Source organism: Mytilus californianus, unplaced genomic scaffold (assembly GCF_021869535.1).
Source record: "Mytilus californianus isolate M0D057914Y unplaced genomic scaffold, xbMytCali1.0.p SCAF_3, whole genome shotgun sequence".
Classification (NCBI taxonomy): domain Eukaryota; kingdom Metazoa; phylum Mollusca; class Bivalvia; order Mytilida; family Mytilidae; genus Mytilus; species Mytilus californianus.
In genome coordinates, this window is record NW_026262679.1 from 118289030 (window position 1) to 118308466 (window position 19437).

Here is a 19437-nt window from a genome sequence, read left to right on the forward strand (position 1 = left end):
AACCTAATCAAAGCATTTTCAAGTTTTTTGGTTCGACACATCTTTGATTTGCCTCACCAAAGCTCAAAACAGTTTCACTAGTACTCGAGCACTAGTATTTACTATGTTGTTCTTCTGCAGGACTCTTCAATGTTTGGTCGAGTAGTTTAGTGTCTATAAAATATGCATATAAAAAGCTTAATTTCCGTCTAAGGTCTTCGTATTTGCAAGAACTGTTTCCGATCATTTGTGAAACAAAGTTTGTCCATGTGCATATACTATTTAGTGGTATAGAAAATTGTCATAATTGTGTAAGAACAGTCAACTTGATAATTTATTGTCGTTATCAGTTTAACCTTGTTAAAACCACATGCTCTCCGTTCTATAGGTATTTCCATGTCACGTGACTACTAACTTAATCATGTTTAGATTTTCATATTATAGAGAATTAGTGAAGTTTTCACTTTATTTACATAGAAAATAAGGCTGCACTCGTGAAGGTGTGTCTATTACAAGGAGTTTAATTCATATCGTAACTTATAAAGAGCAACCAATTAATATAGTTGTTTGTATAGCTGAGGGCTGGACGAATACAAACTCTTTTTCAATGTTTACTAGGAAAAAACTTAGTTCATTTTCCAACTTTTGTTCAATGAATTTCGAATCCATGTTATATTAACAGATGATAACATATAGTGTCGAGTGACAATTTATAAGGATGCGAAAAAGTTGACATATATAATTATAATATTTCATAAACAGCTGCTCGGATTAACTATTTTTCAAGGTGAGGATTTTAATCTAATTTGTTACCTAACACAATTGGAAGATTTCTGTATTGTGTTTTTTGTAACATGTACTAGTAAATTTGCATGCAATTGATTACTTGATATTTATGCATAGATTACAATGAACTTTGTATAAACTTACTAGTCGTTTTTTTTTAAATGTTGATACAGTTGTCATGTTATGGTTTTATTGATATATGTAATTGCTGGAAAATTAATATGGATGTCATGTAATTGATGACAAAAACTCTAAAAACACCTGATAGACGATTGACACGTATAGTGCAAGATTTTGTCTTTACATATGATATACATCTGAATTAATGAGACGTCCAATATTGTTTCTTGTCTTGTATTTTTTGTTATTCTTGGTTAAAACAAACAGAGTGACATTTTGCTTGGATGTAGTTGTTACCTTAGGAAGAAAATCTACAGTATCAAAGCAGGTATGAAATTTTATCTTAATTTGATAAAAATTGTACATTGGTTGGCATGACAGGTATGTCCGATAACAATCTCTGTTGATCATCATCACAATATTTTAAGCAGGTAAGTTTCCAGGTGTAAGGTATTATTCACATTTCACATTTCCGTGATTCTTTCTTATATTACACTTCGTCTTAAATTCCTTGATTTCAAGTTACTTTTTTAGATATCCCATAGATCTACCCTCTATTTGACAACCTTTTTTATGGATGACACTTGAAGGAATACTCAAAAATATAATAACCGCATTTTACAACTATAACACTCAAAAAAACTTTCATTGCCAACTTCTGAAATATTGACGGGTCTCGACCACTGACTATGATAAAGTTAGTACTGTTATAAACTAACTTTAAATGATTAAATACCGCTATGAAAAGGGCTTTCATTAATTTAATGTAACGGTAGATTTTATCTTGTGTTTGACCTTGCCAGTAAATTGATATAAATCATAATTCCACCCGTGTCAAAACCGTCAGTACTTATTTTAAGTTTTGTCAATTTTTTCTGTCAAATATAAAGAGCTTTCTTGCGTCATTTCTGTGTTGTTTCAATGACTTTATCATTCAGGGAGGTAAACAGAGCTTTTATTTTCCGTTGCAATCTAATTTTCATTAATCAAGTAATAGATTTTTCTTCTGTTTTGGGTCTAAATAAAAAACACACATTAAAACTCTCAAACTGACACGTTAGTTTTGATAAATTTAGTTGATAAAAAAATGAATTAACAAAAATATCGAACTCCAAGGTAAATTCAAAAAGGGAGAAGTCCATAAAACCTAACAAATTCAAACGTTAAACTATATCAACCAACGGAACGAATGGAAAATAGCTATCATATATTTTTTTTACAGAGCAAACGGTTCCAACTCCCCTAAGCAAAGTTAATCCGTGGATTTCTCTTTATGCCCCCTTAGTCAATGATCGACCGTCATGTAAATATAAATGTATTTGCTCTCAGAATTTTCTCAATATCGAGAAACCAGTGAAAAGATGAATTGAGGAAATTTTTTTAATATATTTTCTCGAAAATAGACTCGGATATTTGACCTAAATGTGATAACAATATGGACATGAATATTTGTGTAAACCTAAATTAACGGGGGAAGGGACAACCATTGCACGGTTATAGTTAACAACCGTTGGCATGTCACAAACCACTGTTACAAAACAAATACATAAACTAATGTTATCATTGACCGTCTAAATGAATTAGTACGTAAAATGCCGTCATATTCTAAAATGACATATATTGTTCATTAAAAACGCATTATCAACTTGTAATTCACCAAAAGACCATGTAATACTTGATGTAGTAACATAACTCTTAGAAATAGGATAAGATAAGGACAAGTGCTCGCGTGATTTGCGTCAAAATTAATTAAATCTTGCTAAGAAAATCGGCTCCTGAAGTGAAACTTCAGCTAACACTTGTCATCGAACAAAACATTAACGACATCTTTCTTCTTCTACAAAAAAAAAGATATTGACTGCAAAGCTGAAAAATCTATTAAGAAAATAGTGTGTTTCAGGTTCAGTCTCTGTGTTATATATTGACTGACGATTTATTCCATTTGGTCAGCAATTTCCAAACATACAAGCCTTCTACGATAATGCTTCATTAATCCATAACTTTTCTATCAAAATTGAATAATATATTCGGCTCTTATGAATGGGACAAAAACAGTTTGGAATAGCAACTTTGTTGATTCACACATTTTCGGTCTTAATTGCATTTTAAAACAAAAATTTAGTAAAAACTATAGCAACAGTGGACTTTGTTTGGCGATATCTGTCACAGTATGGGTGAACACTTTTTAGATCTTAGATTAAATTATCATATAATAATATTTTGTATAAATGATTAATCATAATTGACCTGTCATTTGTCGCGAATTGTTCAAACACTATGTCACCTGATTAGATGTGTGCTAACCGATTTGACATTCCGCCCCGCTGGGCTTAGTATTTTTACTAATTTTAGCACCAGATATTCTGATAATGAAAAAAGCTTGCAACACGCAAGGTGCACTGTAGAACTGGATTAAAGGATTAATTTTAAGCAGGTATTTATGCAAACTTCACATCTTGTATTTCTATTTTAGGAAACATTGGACGTCTCATACACTTGAGTTTTCTTTCAGATTTTGTATTTTCATCACGGCTTACCTAAACTTTGAGCGTGTTTTCAATTTGTTTTATTTTAATTCGTTTAAATTAAATTTTTCAAATAAGACCATCTAATTTAATTGATTCATACCTAAGTTAACTGAACTATCTATGTATTCCCAGGAAATGGTGGAATGCGAAATTCGCGTATACACAAACAAGGACACGGGGTCACACCCCGTAGTATAGTTATTTAACGGTAACTTTACAGTTTTATCTGGGTTCGTGTTAGAACTAAGAAATAACTGAGCAAAATAAGCATGCTGTAGGTCGTATTCTCACTAAAAAAATAATCCCAATTTTCATTTTCTTTAAAAATAGAAAATCTGTTTTGATCGCATTGATCCAATATTAAACAATGTTTTAAATTTCTTATTAATTAATTTCCAGAAATCGTGATTTCTTTCGATAACACCCCTTCCTATACATTCAAGATAAAACGCTTCATTCTGTTAATGTTACATCAATGTATAGCCTTTGTCGTTCCAGATGCTAGAAAAGGCATCTTTATATATATATGTTAAAGATCACAGATTATATTTGTTCTGTTTTCACACGGTCCAATAAATACTGAATAGTTATTAAAACTAATTGAAAAGTTAATAACAAAGTTACCGCGTTAAACCATTCAATAAATACCTTGTTCTCAAGTAAATATTGGATGAAAGACGTTCGGGAAATTTATGTACCGAGATCAGCGTATACTCAATCATTTTCCAATAATTTACGGATTTGTGACTTTAAATGTTCACTGATACTTATGAATGATATGGAAAATGGTCGTAAGATAGCTTTTCTTGGCCGCCTTTGGAGGAGCACTCACATAAATTCAGTTTGCGGTAGTTTTATGTTTTTGTAATACTTAGATAGTCAATTATCAGTTTATTTATTGGAAATTTATCTCTATAACTATAAAAATTAGAATAGGAAACTCTTCAATGATTTACAGGCATTGAATTGTCAATAAAATATATTAAATTCACCATTTCGTGTGATGTGTAATCTAAGAAGATATACCCATTTTTCTCGGCAGACTAATTTAAATGGTGGAAACTGGGACCATAGAAAATGTATTAGTTTGGGACTCCCAGTAGCAGATTTAAATCTGTTTGTGTGCTCCATGACAAAACTGCAATAGCATTATCCGATTTCGTTTTTAAGACAGAAAATTTAGTTGCCCCATCCCATCGACAGATTAATTACACGGCGAAATATGAAACTACCGACAGGTCTATGCTGTAAATAAAATTCTGTTGCATCCAATCAAAATTAGTTTCTTTTCGATAATCCTCGTCTTTTCACCTTCTTACTGACCAAACTGGACAAAATTGTCTTTCGACTGTTGGACAATCATTGAACCACAATCCCAAAAATGTACAAAAATTATTAGATGCACACCACAGGTACATGCATGTTTGCAGTTTATTCATTAAATGGGACCAGATTTTAATATGCTATTGCTACTAATAGATCACAATAAGAATAAAAAGGTAATCATAGTTTCGCCTGGAGAACAGAATGCACGTAGCGGTATCTTTTCATGAGACGATTTTTGTTTTAAAACCTTGACAGATAGTAAATTGAGCGCTTGATTATGATCGATTGTATTTTTTTTTACTCTGTAGTCTTTGTTCATAAAAACTTTTCGATGTTAAAAATAACTAGATATACAAATACTGTAAATATTGATGGATTATTTTTAAATAAAAGGATTACTCGATTACAGTTTATTGCTTAAGTACGAGATCATTACATGTAAATGGTTTTAATTGACTTATGATTGATTATCAAAGTGATAACATTGGGAAAATGTCAAATTAGGACAAGAAATATAGCTTACTTATACAGTAAGGCCAGTTAGGTAAGATGTTTGGGTTGCTGATTCAGAATGATGTACCCCATATATATTAATTTGAAAGATATTAACCTACAGCAAAAATGTCTTGCTCTGTCACAACTGTCCATAAAAAACTATAGGTAAACAAAAGGGACTGGTTTGGCTATTGGGGAAAACATTCCATATTACATTAAAAAAGAACCAACCAAAATGCATATTGACATTTCACTTTGAATTTAAAAATATAATAAAAAGAAAATTATATATATATATGCATGAAAAGCAATATATGGCAGTGTATAAGGTTTTATGAACAAAATGAATTAAAAGGATATAATCATAGGGATAATTTACCTGTCACACTGAGGCCAGTTTATGTTATTATCTGATGATCATTTCCTTCAATGACACTTTTGTTGGACCGTATCACAATCAATGAAAAGGATTCATTTATTCACATACACACACTGTCAATGTTTGAAATCTTCACAATCAAATCAGTTTCTCTTTCCCAATACAGAAATAGAGGCTTTGGGATCTTAGCTTGCAAATGGATTTTTTTTTTAATCTTTTCCATCGGAAGATGTGTGCCTATTGAGTCACCAACTCATTAACGTTACAGATTTCAGATTGACATTGTTCACACAAATATTTATACAGTAGCGGAGTAAATAAATACAGTTTTTGTCCTTTCTAGTGGCTTTGACATGTTTTAATTTTACTTTCATTGTGAAAACCTTTGTATTTTTGGATTAAATTTGAGAAACATTGAAATGAAGCAAATTTGTGGAGCTTCAAGAGAGAAAATTATGTACTCATAGTTAATCAATAGTACATTGAAGAATTGTTATGCATCTATCAAAAGGCTGAATTTCCTTTCAGTGTCATATGCTGAATTAAATGGAAAAATCTAATCCGGCTTTTATAGAAAATATTTGACATGAGTGTCAAATTCAGTATATATTAGAGGCGGTTTCAAATTTACTTTATTCGGAGCAAGTAGAAGTTGCTATTGAAAGAACACCTAATGATATTTTAAAGTCGAAAATTTGTGGAAATTAACAAAGTTATTGTTGATCAGTGTGTATAGTGAATTGACATTTAGCTGTAGTAACCACTTATACGCTGAAGTACATATATCATATGACTTTATAATGTGCTCAAATCAAGGTCTCATTCAAAATTAAAAGGAATTAATTATTTTGGTAATGTAAGACTTTATTTGCTAAAGGTAAGTAAATGATACCCTTTTCTTAAGTCATCAACATTCTTCCTGTATCAATAAAGTTCTCCTAAATTTCAAAATCATGGAAACAAAAAGTGAAAAATACTTTCAGATCATATAATGCAAAAAAAAAGGACCTGAAATTACCAAAAATATTGAACAGCATATACATATACATTGTATGCAACCTATAATTACATGCTATGTATATACTATGACAAAGTTCCAGTATAAATGATAGTATGAGCTTCTGTTATGGATATTTTAAGCTTTGTTGACAGACATATCAGATACCCATTAGTATAATCCTTAATTTGCTAAGTCCACAATTAAAATAATAGCAACTTAATATTGCTGTTTTATGTGAGGAAAAAAATCTGCACTATCAACTTATCTTAGAAGGCGTTGATTTTTTATCGATTCACTGATTGACAGATGAGCTTCAATCTTGAGGAATCTTTTCTTTGTGAAGAATTTCTGAAATTGACGAGGGGTGATGATATATGCTCCACAACATTTGTTTAATATTTTGTAAGGTTTACTCTCAATAAGCATAAACCATGAAAACTAAAAAAAAAGATTTTATTGCAATTTCTCAGTAAACATAGGAACTGTTTCAATTACCTGTAAACATCAATCAGAGATTGTTTCAGCTTATCGGTTGTTGAAAAGGTTTAGTGTAAATTTTATCTTTTAAATATATTATGCCATATATATTATATTTTAATGGTAAGATAAGGAATAAAGTTTATTTTTATTAATTTTTTTTTGTCATTGCAGATCAGAAGTAAAGATGAAGACACTTGTTATTCATTTAGCATTTTCCCTGTTTTCGCTCTGTACAGCATATGGTAAGTCACTAATACAAACTAAATCACTCAATTATTTTACTAGCTCAGGGATGGGGAGGGGGACTCCTTGAAGCGGTCTGTGTAATCCAAATCAAATATGAAATTTTATGAAGGTTTTAAAATAACAGTCTTCACAATAAACTTTTGAATCTACAGACCCGAAGCTGAGTTTTATGAACATTTTAGTTGGATTCTATTGGCCTGTAGAGACAATTTTTACAGGCCTGACAGCATTTTTACAAGCCTGGGCTGGTGGGTCTTTGGTTGAGTGTGAAGACTGCAATAATACAAAGAGGCAAACAAACGCATAGGAAATGGTCATGAAAAATTACATTTCTATCAATGATTTTGGTTGGTCTAAGTCTTATTAAATTATGCCCTCCAAGGGTACCGAAGTAAATACTACCTGCATATTTGAATGGCACAAAATAAAAATTCCTGCAAAATTTTATTGAGGAGATTGTGACTTGAAGATAAGTGGTCATTTGCCATTGTTTGAGACTGACCCAACATATCTATCTTACTATTATTATTTTATATTTGCATTTCACATTTATTTTTGGTTTTTGGTTCTTGATTTTTTTGTGTTTTTCATTGTATAAAATTCAGTATTTAAAAGAAGACTTTTCAGCATTATTAGAATAGGGACAGAATAATTCACCTTGCCACCATCCCATCTTCAAAACTATAAGGCAAAACATTTCAAGGATGGCTTAGTATTGACTAACTTATGACACTACTAAATCAGTCTTACTTTCATGCTTAATTTAATCTGGGGTAGTAATTAAAGCCAAAACACAAATTAGACTGTACATGATTTAAAAAATTGATAAAAAATCAATGGTTTTTTGTGGTTTTTCAGTCAGTGAATTTTATCAGATAAGAAAAATAGTTTTCTTCTCTTTTGTTTTGCCGACTTGGATAAAGGATCATAATAAGTTTTCTAAGTACAGAGTGATTACAATTTTCTGTGGTCATATTGCGGAAAATTAGCTGATATTTCTTAATTGCTTTAATTTTAGTGCTGTATTTTAGTTGATTTAATCAGAAAATGCTGGAGCCTGAAGTATAATATATGTACAGTAGTATGTTCATAGTGGTATATAAAACATATATATATGTCTCCTCCCTAGCAAATTTTTAACTTCTACTTTAGTTATATTTCTGTTTTCTATCTGTCAGTTCTGGCAGTAGGTTGTCTTAATTTTGTTTTTGTTATAATATATTTTCAGAGATTATCTCCATTAGATCAATATATTTGTCTTCCTAAACAAATGACTTTCCGAATCAGCTGATGATATTAATCTAAACGGGACATGTTAAATTTATAAATGCTAGACATACTACCACAGTAATTTGAGTTCCTCTAGTATAATATAATAAAGCTATGCACAGAATTATAAAATTGTAATGAAGGTTTGATAAAATTTGCAGGGACTCCATTTGTGTAATAGCATTTCCTAGATAAGTTGTTACCGAAATCCCAACGGGACGTTGATTAATTCCATAATCTACATGTCGTTCTTTATAATATTTGATATTTTTATCCATCTTTTACAAAAATTGACATGTACCAGTTGCAGATGTATTTTCCTCATTTTATTTATGTTGCAAGCTAGAAAGTCATAAATTAGATCATGGCTCTTAATTTAGTTTTGAGAAAAATATATATAGCTGTATCAGAATTGAAGTCTTTGTCCTGATTCATTAAAACAGCAGATTGCATATCTGTATAAATTTAATTATATAAGCAAAATTATTTTTCCCAACAAAAATACCATTTTGATATTTTATCTCTGAGTAATTTTAGCATTTCATGTTTGTGAACTGTGAAAAGGGGGATGTAATCCATACAATGTTTTCTAGGATATATTGCTTAAAATTATTCATAGTTTGAAGGAAAAAAATCATAAGATTTTGGGCTTATTACTTTTAGAAGCATCTGTTCTTGGTGGGCAAATGAAAATAGAAATATTAACTTGTCTAGGGTTTGATTTTTCTATGAATGCTAGGTCGGCCTCCCAGGAAAAAATAATTAGTGATGACAGAGGTTAAAACAATTTCCCCAAAAACCCAAAATCAGAAATTAAGACAGAGATGACTTCCTATGTAATAAAGGATAAGATAAATGATGACTTTTTCATCTGTTCCTTACTGTTTTCTAATAGGTTTATTGTGTTTATACTAGCTGGTATATTAGTGTATGGGGAAGCCATTTTACAGTTGGTTTGCTTCACTAGAAAAATGTTGGTATTGACTTGGAAGCATCGCAAGCTGAAATGTAAACAATTAAAGATGGCTTGTTTGAAGTGGAATTTCCTAAATGAGCAAAATGTTTCTTGTCTCTCAAAACCATCTGGTTTGCTTTGGAAACAGAATCTTAATTAAAACACAGTTCTGGCACTACCTAACTGCTGAAAGATTGCAATATGAATTTAATTTTTCAATTAGAAACTAATTAATCTGTTCATCCATGTAAATTATAACATGTCAATATTTAATGTAGGATAATTATGATGACGGACCATGACCATGTGTTTGTATCATTTTCTAAACCATCATTTCTTTAAGTTCTTGTAGTAAGTCGGATATTTTCTTTAAAAAAGAAAGCCTGGTCTAATGCTTTTGATTAAGTAAGATTTGTGTTATTAATAAAACCAGATATTTTTTGGCATTGCCCCCTGGTTTGTAAATGAGAAGTTGATGTACATGATCCATAAGCTTAATAAAGTTGTGGACATGAACTTGACCTTTGTACCTTTATTGTATCATGTTTAGGGTGTGGATATGCATATTTTAATTGATACAGGAAATTAAAAGGGTTAATAATTTCCTAAATTAACAGATACCAAGTAGAGCCAATAAATTTATAGATATGAAGGAAATTGTAAATAATTAGGATACTGAGACAAGTATAAGCATATGTACAAGATGGAAAATAATGCATATTAGGCCCTAGAAAAGACAAAGTCCACTAATTTAAACACTGGATTTTCTTTTCTTTTCATAGTCTTGCATTCAGCAATTTCAAATCAATACAGTTTAAATACACTGCTATTTTACCATTCAGGTTCATTTCCTCTGTAAATCCAACCACTTTTTTTTTAATATTGTTAAATGCTACATATGAAGTTTGTGATATTGAGATCTGTTTAAGTCATCATTAAGGGTTAATTTATAACATGTGCACTAATTATTTGACATGCATTGTATTTACAGTTGATCTACATTTAATGAGAAGCATGTGATGACATTTCTGTGGGTGGGAAATTCATTTTAAGGGGAAAAAAGCGCATATGCGTGTTTTCATTCCAGATAGGATTATTTCTTAAATGCACGCCATCCTCCATGTCTAAACAACAAAGAAGCTAGACTGATCTGCATGTTAATCTTATTTAGTTGAATCAAATCAATTTCGTGATTAATCTTTTCTTTTTTGTGACCGACAACACAATTTTTGTAATTCACTTCTATTCAGAAGATTTCTTGTGTAAAAATGAAAGTAATTTGTCCAAGACATTTGTGTGACAGTGAAATTTTCTTGTGTTGTTGTAATGCTGAAAAGATGAACAAAAGAAAGTGTGCTTTACCACAGTGAAAGATTAAAGTCGTTATTTGTTATAAAAATGTTATAATATTTTTATTTTAGGAATATATGACGCAAACTATATTTATTTACATGTGTCACTTGAAAGTTGTGTAATATGATGTAGGTTTGGGAGGCAATCTTTAATATTTTACGAGAAAAACATCTTTTTAAAAAGACCTCTGTTAATGGGAAATTTCTGAATGCTAAGTACATGCATATCTTATCTATTTAATATAAATAAACAGTCAATTTGCAGCAGTAAATCTCCTGATTGACACTCCCAAGTGGCAAGTTAGACATATCTTTATTTTCATAATATGATATATCATAATTATATAATGCATTAATGACCATTTGATGCTTAGGAAATAAGTACCCCATTATCAGCACATAAACTAGCATGTGCTTGTAAGTAGAAGGGGAGAATCTGATAAAGGGAGTTTTAAACAATGGGATAAAAGAAAGTCACAAAGAAAAAATATTTTGTTTTAGAATCTTTAGTCAATATAAAGCAAGCTCTTAACAATTCTTGCACCATATCTTCCTTGACAACAGAAATACCATGAGCAATCTGCCTTTATTGCTTAGTATATATATACAAATAACAGCTATGATCACATGATCACTAAAATACTCACTTTTTCTTAAAAATCATGTAAATGCCAAATATCTGGCCTTGGATGTAAACCATATGGTGTAAGGTGCTACAAAGTTTACTAAACAAAAGTGGATATAGATGTTGCTAAACTTACTTATTCTCTTCATTACTCATGATTTAAGCACACCCTAATAGCTTTAATATAGTTCATAATGATCTGCAGCCTCACAAGATGCAAACTAAACCTTTTTCTTCATTACAACTTTCAGTTATATAAAGGAGTCTGATTTTTCATTCTGGAGTTCCATGTAATGTTTCAAACTTTTTGGCTGTTTAGCGAAGGAAGCAATTAGTTTTGTAAACAAATGATTTAACTTGTTTATATTTTTGGCTGATACTGGCAATATAAGATGGAGAATAAATGGATTCTGTTTCTATAAAATATGTATATTTTCACAAAAAAAGACATGCCTGCTATTTACTTCACTAATTTGAAAAAAAAAAGTGATGATTAATTCTCCATAGTAGTCACCCCTACCATCTTAATTTTTTTACCTTATAATTGTTATTTAATTGCTCAATTTTCATTTAGCATATTTAGCTATAATCTAGAAAAGGAGACGTGACAGCCGTGTTTGTCGGAGTTGAATATAAATTACAAACATCCTCATATTTAATAAATTCAAAAAATTTTGACATTTTAGATTATCTTCATAGAAACACCTGCATTATTTGCTGTAAGATTGATAAAACTCAACATTATAGCATAGTATTTAGTTAAGCACCTTGACTTAACTGTGCTATCAAATTTCATAATTGTGCTCCTGGTTGCGTTTTCTCATTAAGTTTATGTTGACTGTCACTGCTAATCTTAAATGCAATTAATTAAGCGCTGTTTGAAGTTTACATAAGACGACAGCCAGAAGGAAATGTCATTTTGTGAGTCAGTTAAAAGACCTACTATTTACATACCTCATTTAATATCTATGACAATTATAAATGGACACAACTTTTTATACCTATTGGCACTTTGTAAATTGTAAGTTAAAAAAACGCAGGAATTTTATTTATTTTTTCTGCATAAGTATGATTAAAATGATATGTTGGTTAAATTTTAAGACCCAAACTAATAACATACAATAACGAAAAAAGATATATAGACCAATATTAACTGTATTTCTCAAATGAGAAAACAAAAAAATCTTCTTATCTTTTAAATGGAAAAAGATATATAGAAAAATTGTATTTTCCCTCCCTGAAAATCCTCATTTCCAAAATTGTACAGTTATAGTATCCCATAGACTTGGGAATAAATATCCTTTTTGAAAAAAAAACTATTTCAACTGGGAAATAAATGAGAATTTGTTCAAAATAACTGAAAACAGATGCTACAAAGAAAAAAGTCTTTTTTTTTTAAGAAAGACAAAATATATTTTTTAAAGAGAAATGGCATTACTTGTAGGACGTGTGAATCATGATTTTGAAATACAATAAAATAGATTATCTTGACATTTGAATTTCATGGTACACATAGTTCATCTATCTTTTAGAAAACAGGTGCTTCTTTTACATCAGTTGGTTTCCCCTGCAAACTAAGGACTGATCATATACAAAGAAAGTTGGGCGTGTTCTAATAACAGATGCTTTTTATTTAAGATCAAAACAAAATAATATACATAGGTTACCCCTACATTAATATTTCACTGATCTCCTTTAGGGGAAAGTGTAGTCCAGTCCTCTGATTAATTGCCTCACACCCCTATTTGCCCTATATGAAAAGTGTTATTGAACAATTTATGATTAGATCAGGAAATGTATGGTCTCATTACCTAAGGAAAACTTCAGGAAAGAACATGATTTACAGTATGGGGATGGTTAGGCATTAATTACATATAAGAGAATTGTTTTTCTTATATTAAATAGCTAAATATTATTTTAACCTTACTAAAATGAATGAGAGAATTTACAATATTCCTGCGTCAGTTCATTGGCGTTACCTTTAGATTTTTATAGCAATTTCATCATTTTCTGTTAGCCTTAAAGTAACCACAATTGAACTTAATAAAATTTTTGAATTTGAAAATTCAATTATGCGATAACCATATGACTTATAAAGATGAGTTTATTTTTGGTAGGGATTATCTTTTGTTTGCTTAGAAGGAGGATGTTTGAATAAAATTTATCAAGACATCTTCAACACCTGAACAAATATAAAAGGGATAAAAATTTACCTAAAGATCATGTATATTTGGCAGCAAAAAACCATGACAGAGGTGTCAGACAGCAAATATCAAGGGATGACGGGCTTCAGCCAAGGAAATCATTAGGATAATGAACAAAAAACAATAAAATACATTCTTTACAAAAAAAATTGCAAAATCTAAAAGTTTTGCGATGTATTGGCATATGTTGTCTTTAATTGCAGTACCTACTGTGTTTTAATTGTACACCAGACATTCTCCTGGTACTGTTAAGAATTTAGGAATTTTGATTTAAGCAGTTATTATTTTTTGTTCTAAAAGATGAATTCTCAAGTATTTTTCATTCATTGATTTTCATGTACCGGGGTAATCGAACAAAGCATTGTCATAATTAAACGCTCTTCAAGAGAAGAATTTGGACTAAAGCTCTTTGCACTAGCCTTAATTGTGCAACCATTTCTAGATCAATATTTGTATATAATAATTTCTAGTTTAGCATTTTTATTTTGACTTTTTGTCATTACAAGGAATGTGTTATTTTAATTAAGTAGTCTGTGTATTATTCTTAGTCCAGTCATGATTATACTGCATAAAAAGCATTGTCATTATTGAATGTCATCTATATTTGCACTAAGCCTTATTGTAATCAAGTTCAGAAATATTAATCTATTTCTCCATATTATGACCCATTTATTTCTGTCAGAGAGTGAATTACTATGTTCTTGTGTAAATTAAACACTGATTAAATTATATTTTATTTAAATTTTGATTGATGCATTCATGTAATATTATACATTTTCAAATTTATATGTAAATTGACCAAATCTTGACTAGAAAAACAATTTATTTTTTTGCAGGGGAACAATGGGTTTCTCTAATAACAAACCAAGTTTAATTTTACTTAATTTCTGAATTTTTTTCTCAGTTTTAAGGACAATTGAAAGTCTCTTCATTATAAATTTCATTTTTTGTTTGGTTATTTTTATTGAACATATTGAAGGGAAATGAAAAGTTGATCTACTTGTGTTATAAAGTCCTGAATATGCATGAAATGTCTGCCACTGGACATTACACAATCAACCAATCAATCAATAATTGTCTTATCAAGTTCAAAAGTTGTTCAGCTATTCAGTCCTGTTACCCAAAGTACATTTGTTCAATATCTATTAGAAATGTTTTTTTAAATGAAGTGATTTTTTATCCGAAGCCCATCTTGAAACATGAATTAGTAGATTTGTCAATCCTCACAAATCTTTATTTTCAATCAATTTTAATTTAAGAACCAGGGATGATAAAGTTATACTTTGTCATACAATCAATTATTACAGCATCATGATATAATATGAACAAAATTACAGAAAATAAATTCTCTGATATTCCAAAAAGGAGACCAAAGTTGGCTTTTGTCATTGAAGGTCCTTCATGCAAAAATTTTTATTACCTGAACTTAATGAATCTTTTAAGAACGGCTTTGAAAACATTGTTCTATGATGTCATATGTAGATATGAAAAAATCACTATATCTGTCCCAGTTTTAGGAAACAGAAATCACTATATCTGTCCCAGTTGTAGGAAACAGAAATCACTATATTGGTCCCAGTTGTAGGAAACAATATATGCTAAATGGGTCTAATGGGTCTTTTTGGAACATAAAAACATTTTTCTTAATTATGAAAAAATAGACCAAAAATCATATATGTAAACAAAAAACAAGTTAGTATGCCTGTCATTAATGTTAGAAAAAGACAAATTACATGATTTGCATAAGTAGGTCATTTAGAATCTGTTTTGTCAAATCTTTCAACAACAATTTCTCTTAACAAGAATAGAAAATCATAAATAAGATAGACTACAAGGGTAGCATTGCTTATACACCTGTTACATGTATTATATCATTCTTATAATCCATTTCAAAGGCATTCTTATTTTTTTGTTTAGACAATATTGCCTTGAAATTGACAAGGGAGGTAATTAGCAACTGTTGTCCGTTTCAGTATTCAGAAGTTGCCAAAAGATTTGATGATTATTTAAGGAAATGTTCTTACTTTTAAGGGTTCATATTAAGGGTTGGCTTCAAGCAGGGATTGTGCAAGAATAATATAAACCATTAGGTAACAATAATATGTTTTAAATGAAAAAAGGTGGAGAGGGGTTTGTATTTACAATCCGAACTGAAAAAGCACTAAATTTTGGGACTGTATTAAAATAACATAGAATGAAGTATGTATAAGGGAAGGATATATGTACTTGTCTCACTATCTCAAGAACCCACTCAGTAGGACACTTGAATCTAGGACTAATGATTTCATCCTTGACAACAATACTGCCTTTCCAGACTTGAGCTTGCAGTGCTTTAGATCTACCGTAAATCACACGTTGGTGTCAGAATACAACACCTATTTATAAGCTTACACCCTAAAACATTGTTTACCAGTCAGACTCATTTATCAAAATTATTAAATATTTATCACAGATATACTATACCTAAATACTCTAATTTCATTCTTAATTTAATAAAATGGAGATAAATGTAACATCCATGAAGAAGAACCGTCCCCAGGGAGTGGATTCAAATGATATACCATAGGTTCATGATCTATTTATCATGTGTATACAAATCATGATTATATTTCAATATTACAAAATAAATTGTCTTTTATCAATATTTAATTGTCTACTTAATGTACCAGTCATATGAAACCAATTTGATCCTCTCTTGGCAGAAAAGCTGTCAAAATTTCTCTTCACAAAGTAAACAATAACACAGTAATTAGTGGGAGTCATGTTGAAATCTGGTATCATGGTAATACTGGTATTCATGGATCACTCTTTTGTGTACTTTTGAAATTGCAGTTTAACAGTCTTTTTCGACTTTTACACTAGATCAAAGGTTTTAGATGAAATAGTATTTGGCGAAACCCATTTTTTTAATATATCAAAACCTTTGATATTGAGTTTGACCACCAAAAATGTCATAGAATTATAAAGAGTGTAATTTATAATCTGAACCTCAGAATCTTCACTTTAGCATAAAAGTTAATTTTTCGATCTTAAAATTCAGTTTCCTGGTGGTCTGTGTATATATGTGACACATGCCACTTAATGATAGGTATGTCTCCCAACCCAGTAAAATCACTGAAATTTAATTCAAATTATTATTCTGCTCCAAAGCATCCACGTCATAAGAATTATGACGAGTACTAGTGAAATGATGTCTCTCATACAAAGAAGGCTTTGAAAACTAAACAGAATCATGGATAATCTTTCTTTTTAATTATTGGATAATTTACATTAATTTTTTTTTCAGTGACATTTGAAATTTGATAGTTGCACATTTGGGAAATTTAGAATTGGTTTCAGATGAGGGGAATGTTATACTGTGTGTTCATAGCATTATCTGTTTCAATGATTACATCACTTGATCCCCTAGTGGCAACAATACCATTTAATAGTAGAATAAAAATATTGGTGTTTAGGAACCATGCCTTTTACACATCAAACAAATTAGACTAGGAGAATAACAAGTAGACAAAAGTATATAAAACGATAAATATACTAAACTCAATGGACTTTCTTAAAGTTGAAAAGAAAAAGTCACTTGCAAAAATGGCAACACACAGCACAAAATAATTGAAAGAACAGCAGGGATGTTGTAAAAAAGAGTCAGATATGCATATCAACAACAATTATTCAAGATACAAGTATAAACTAATTGTAGCTTAACTAACTATAGAGAAAATCATATGAATGTTCAAAGGAAATCCCACATGGTACAGTTAGGGATGATCATGCTGGATGTTTGAACTGGACCTGCTGTACAAGCATTTTTTCAAGGCCAGAACGAGATATATTTGAAAGCCATATTGTTTCTTTTATTAAGCCATTAAACATACAACTGGTGGCTTTGTAAATTCAACCAAGGGTGATGTCTGCAAATAATTGTCTAATGTTATTTATGATGAGACAAGCATGGCAAGCATTGCCATTTAACAATAACCATTGAAACATTATAATCTTAAGAATTCATTTTAAAGTAATATTTTCCCATCTTATTTTCCATAGGTCCACCAACTTTAGCACATCCATACAAAAGACGTCAAGTTGTGGATGTTAACACTACCAAAAAACTATTGTGTCCAGTGGAAGCAAATCCTCCAGCGTTAAATCAGTGGTATAAAGATGGAGATGATGTAAATGGAATATGGGATAAATTCAAGATTTTATCAGATGGATCTTTACGTATATCGGACATAACAATGGAGGATGCTGGGAACTATCTATGTAAAGCTGTGAATGGTTTCGGCAGCTACTATGTGAATTACACATTAATTGTAAAAGGTAAGGACTTCATTAAATAATAATCTAGGAAGAAAAAACAACACCATAGTGAAAGGTAAAAAGACCGTAAGACAAAACATTAGCCCAGGTCAGTCAAAGGTGAAAAGACCATAAGACAAAACATTAGCCCAGGTCAGTCAAAGGTGAAAAGACCAGAAGACAAAACATTAGTCTATAGAACATCAACATAGAAAACTAAAGATTTAGCAATAAGAGAAATAGTTGATGAGAAAGTAGAATTGTGATTATGTTGTCATAAACTATGATTACCAGGGTTTTTTCTGTTAAAAAAGCTTCCATTTTTATTGCCAGATATATGGAACTGGGGCAATTAAGCGAAATATCTTTTTTTGTGACAAATCTCCAAAGATTTAATGTTTGCGTTCTTTTCTCAAGGGTATGGTTGTTATTACTACAAACCAAATCAATATTCCGGAGAGATTATTTCTAATTATCCTTAAGTGATAATCTTTCTACTGTTGTTTGAATAAAAATGGCTTTTTGGAACCATGAAATCAACTAAAACCAGAATATTGGTAATTATACCAGGTGAATTTCCTGCCTGGCTGACAATATCCTTTTCCAAATAACAAACAAATCTTATTGAAAGAGACAATGTTGTAGATATTGCCATTTTGGTTGCTGTTAAGACTCGATAATGCTCAAAAGATGGAAATTTGACAAACATATTGAATATTGAATTAAGTTTCCTGTTTAAAGTTCTTCTGAATCATGCTCAGTAATTGCTTAATGTGTGTATACTTTAAAAACCTCTTCAGGGAATATTGTTTAAACAAGTGTTTCATTTTAGAAATTGAAGTTAATTTCATTTTTGACATTTTCTTTTTTCATTGTAATGATTTATTTGAATAAGGAATATTTGATTTGACACAACTCATTACTTATCAAAATAATACATATTAATTGACATTACTTGTCTTAATGTATGGGTGCAGTACACTTACAAAAGAGGGATTTTGAGGGGGAATGTAATTTTTATTTGGCATCTTATATTAACACTTAAAAGATCTTTTAACTTCAAGTAGTTCTTTAAAACTTCAGGTTTTTTATTTTTAAAGAGAAAAACAATATTCAGGTTTCTGAAAGAATTTCATTTTTAGCAATATCAATATCCTTTTAAATCACCTGGAACATCAAAAGAAAACAGATAGCCATGAAATATTGAGATAAATTTCTTTAAAACTGAATATTCATTTTGTCTACTAATGAATCCAAATACATTGTTTTGTTGAGGGTCACAGGGTTAGATACAGAAAAGTAAATTAGTGTTTTTTGTTGAGAGGGCTATTGGGTTAGATATAGGTAAGGTCAAATCAGGGAACAGTCCAATTATTCTTTTTTAGAAGTTGAAAAGT

The 19437-nt window shown here is 30.2% G+C and overlaps 1 protein-coding gene across 1 annotated transcript in view; it reads left to right on the plus strand.

Annotated features, from left to right (window-relative positions):
* Positions 1-409: 409 nt before the first annotated feature.
* LOC127735955 (fibroblast growth factor receptor-like 1) overlaps positions 410-19437 on the plus strand; it is a 38330-nt gene continuing 19302 nt past the window's right edge. The window contains exons 1-3 of the mRNA XM_052246420.1: positions 410-766; positions 7265-7335; positions 17786-18061. Coding sequence (XP_052102380.1) covers positions 7278-7335; positions 17786-18061 — 334 coding nt within the window. The 5' untranslated portion in view covers positions 410-766; positions 7265-7277. The remainder of the gene's footprint in view (positions 767-7264; positions 7336-17785; positions 18062-19437) is intronic.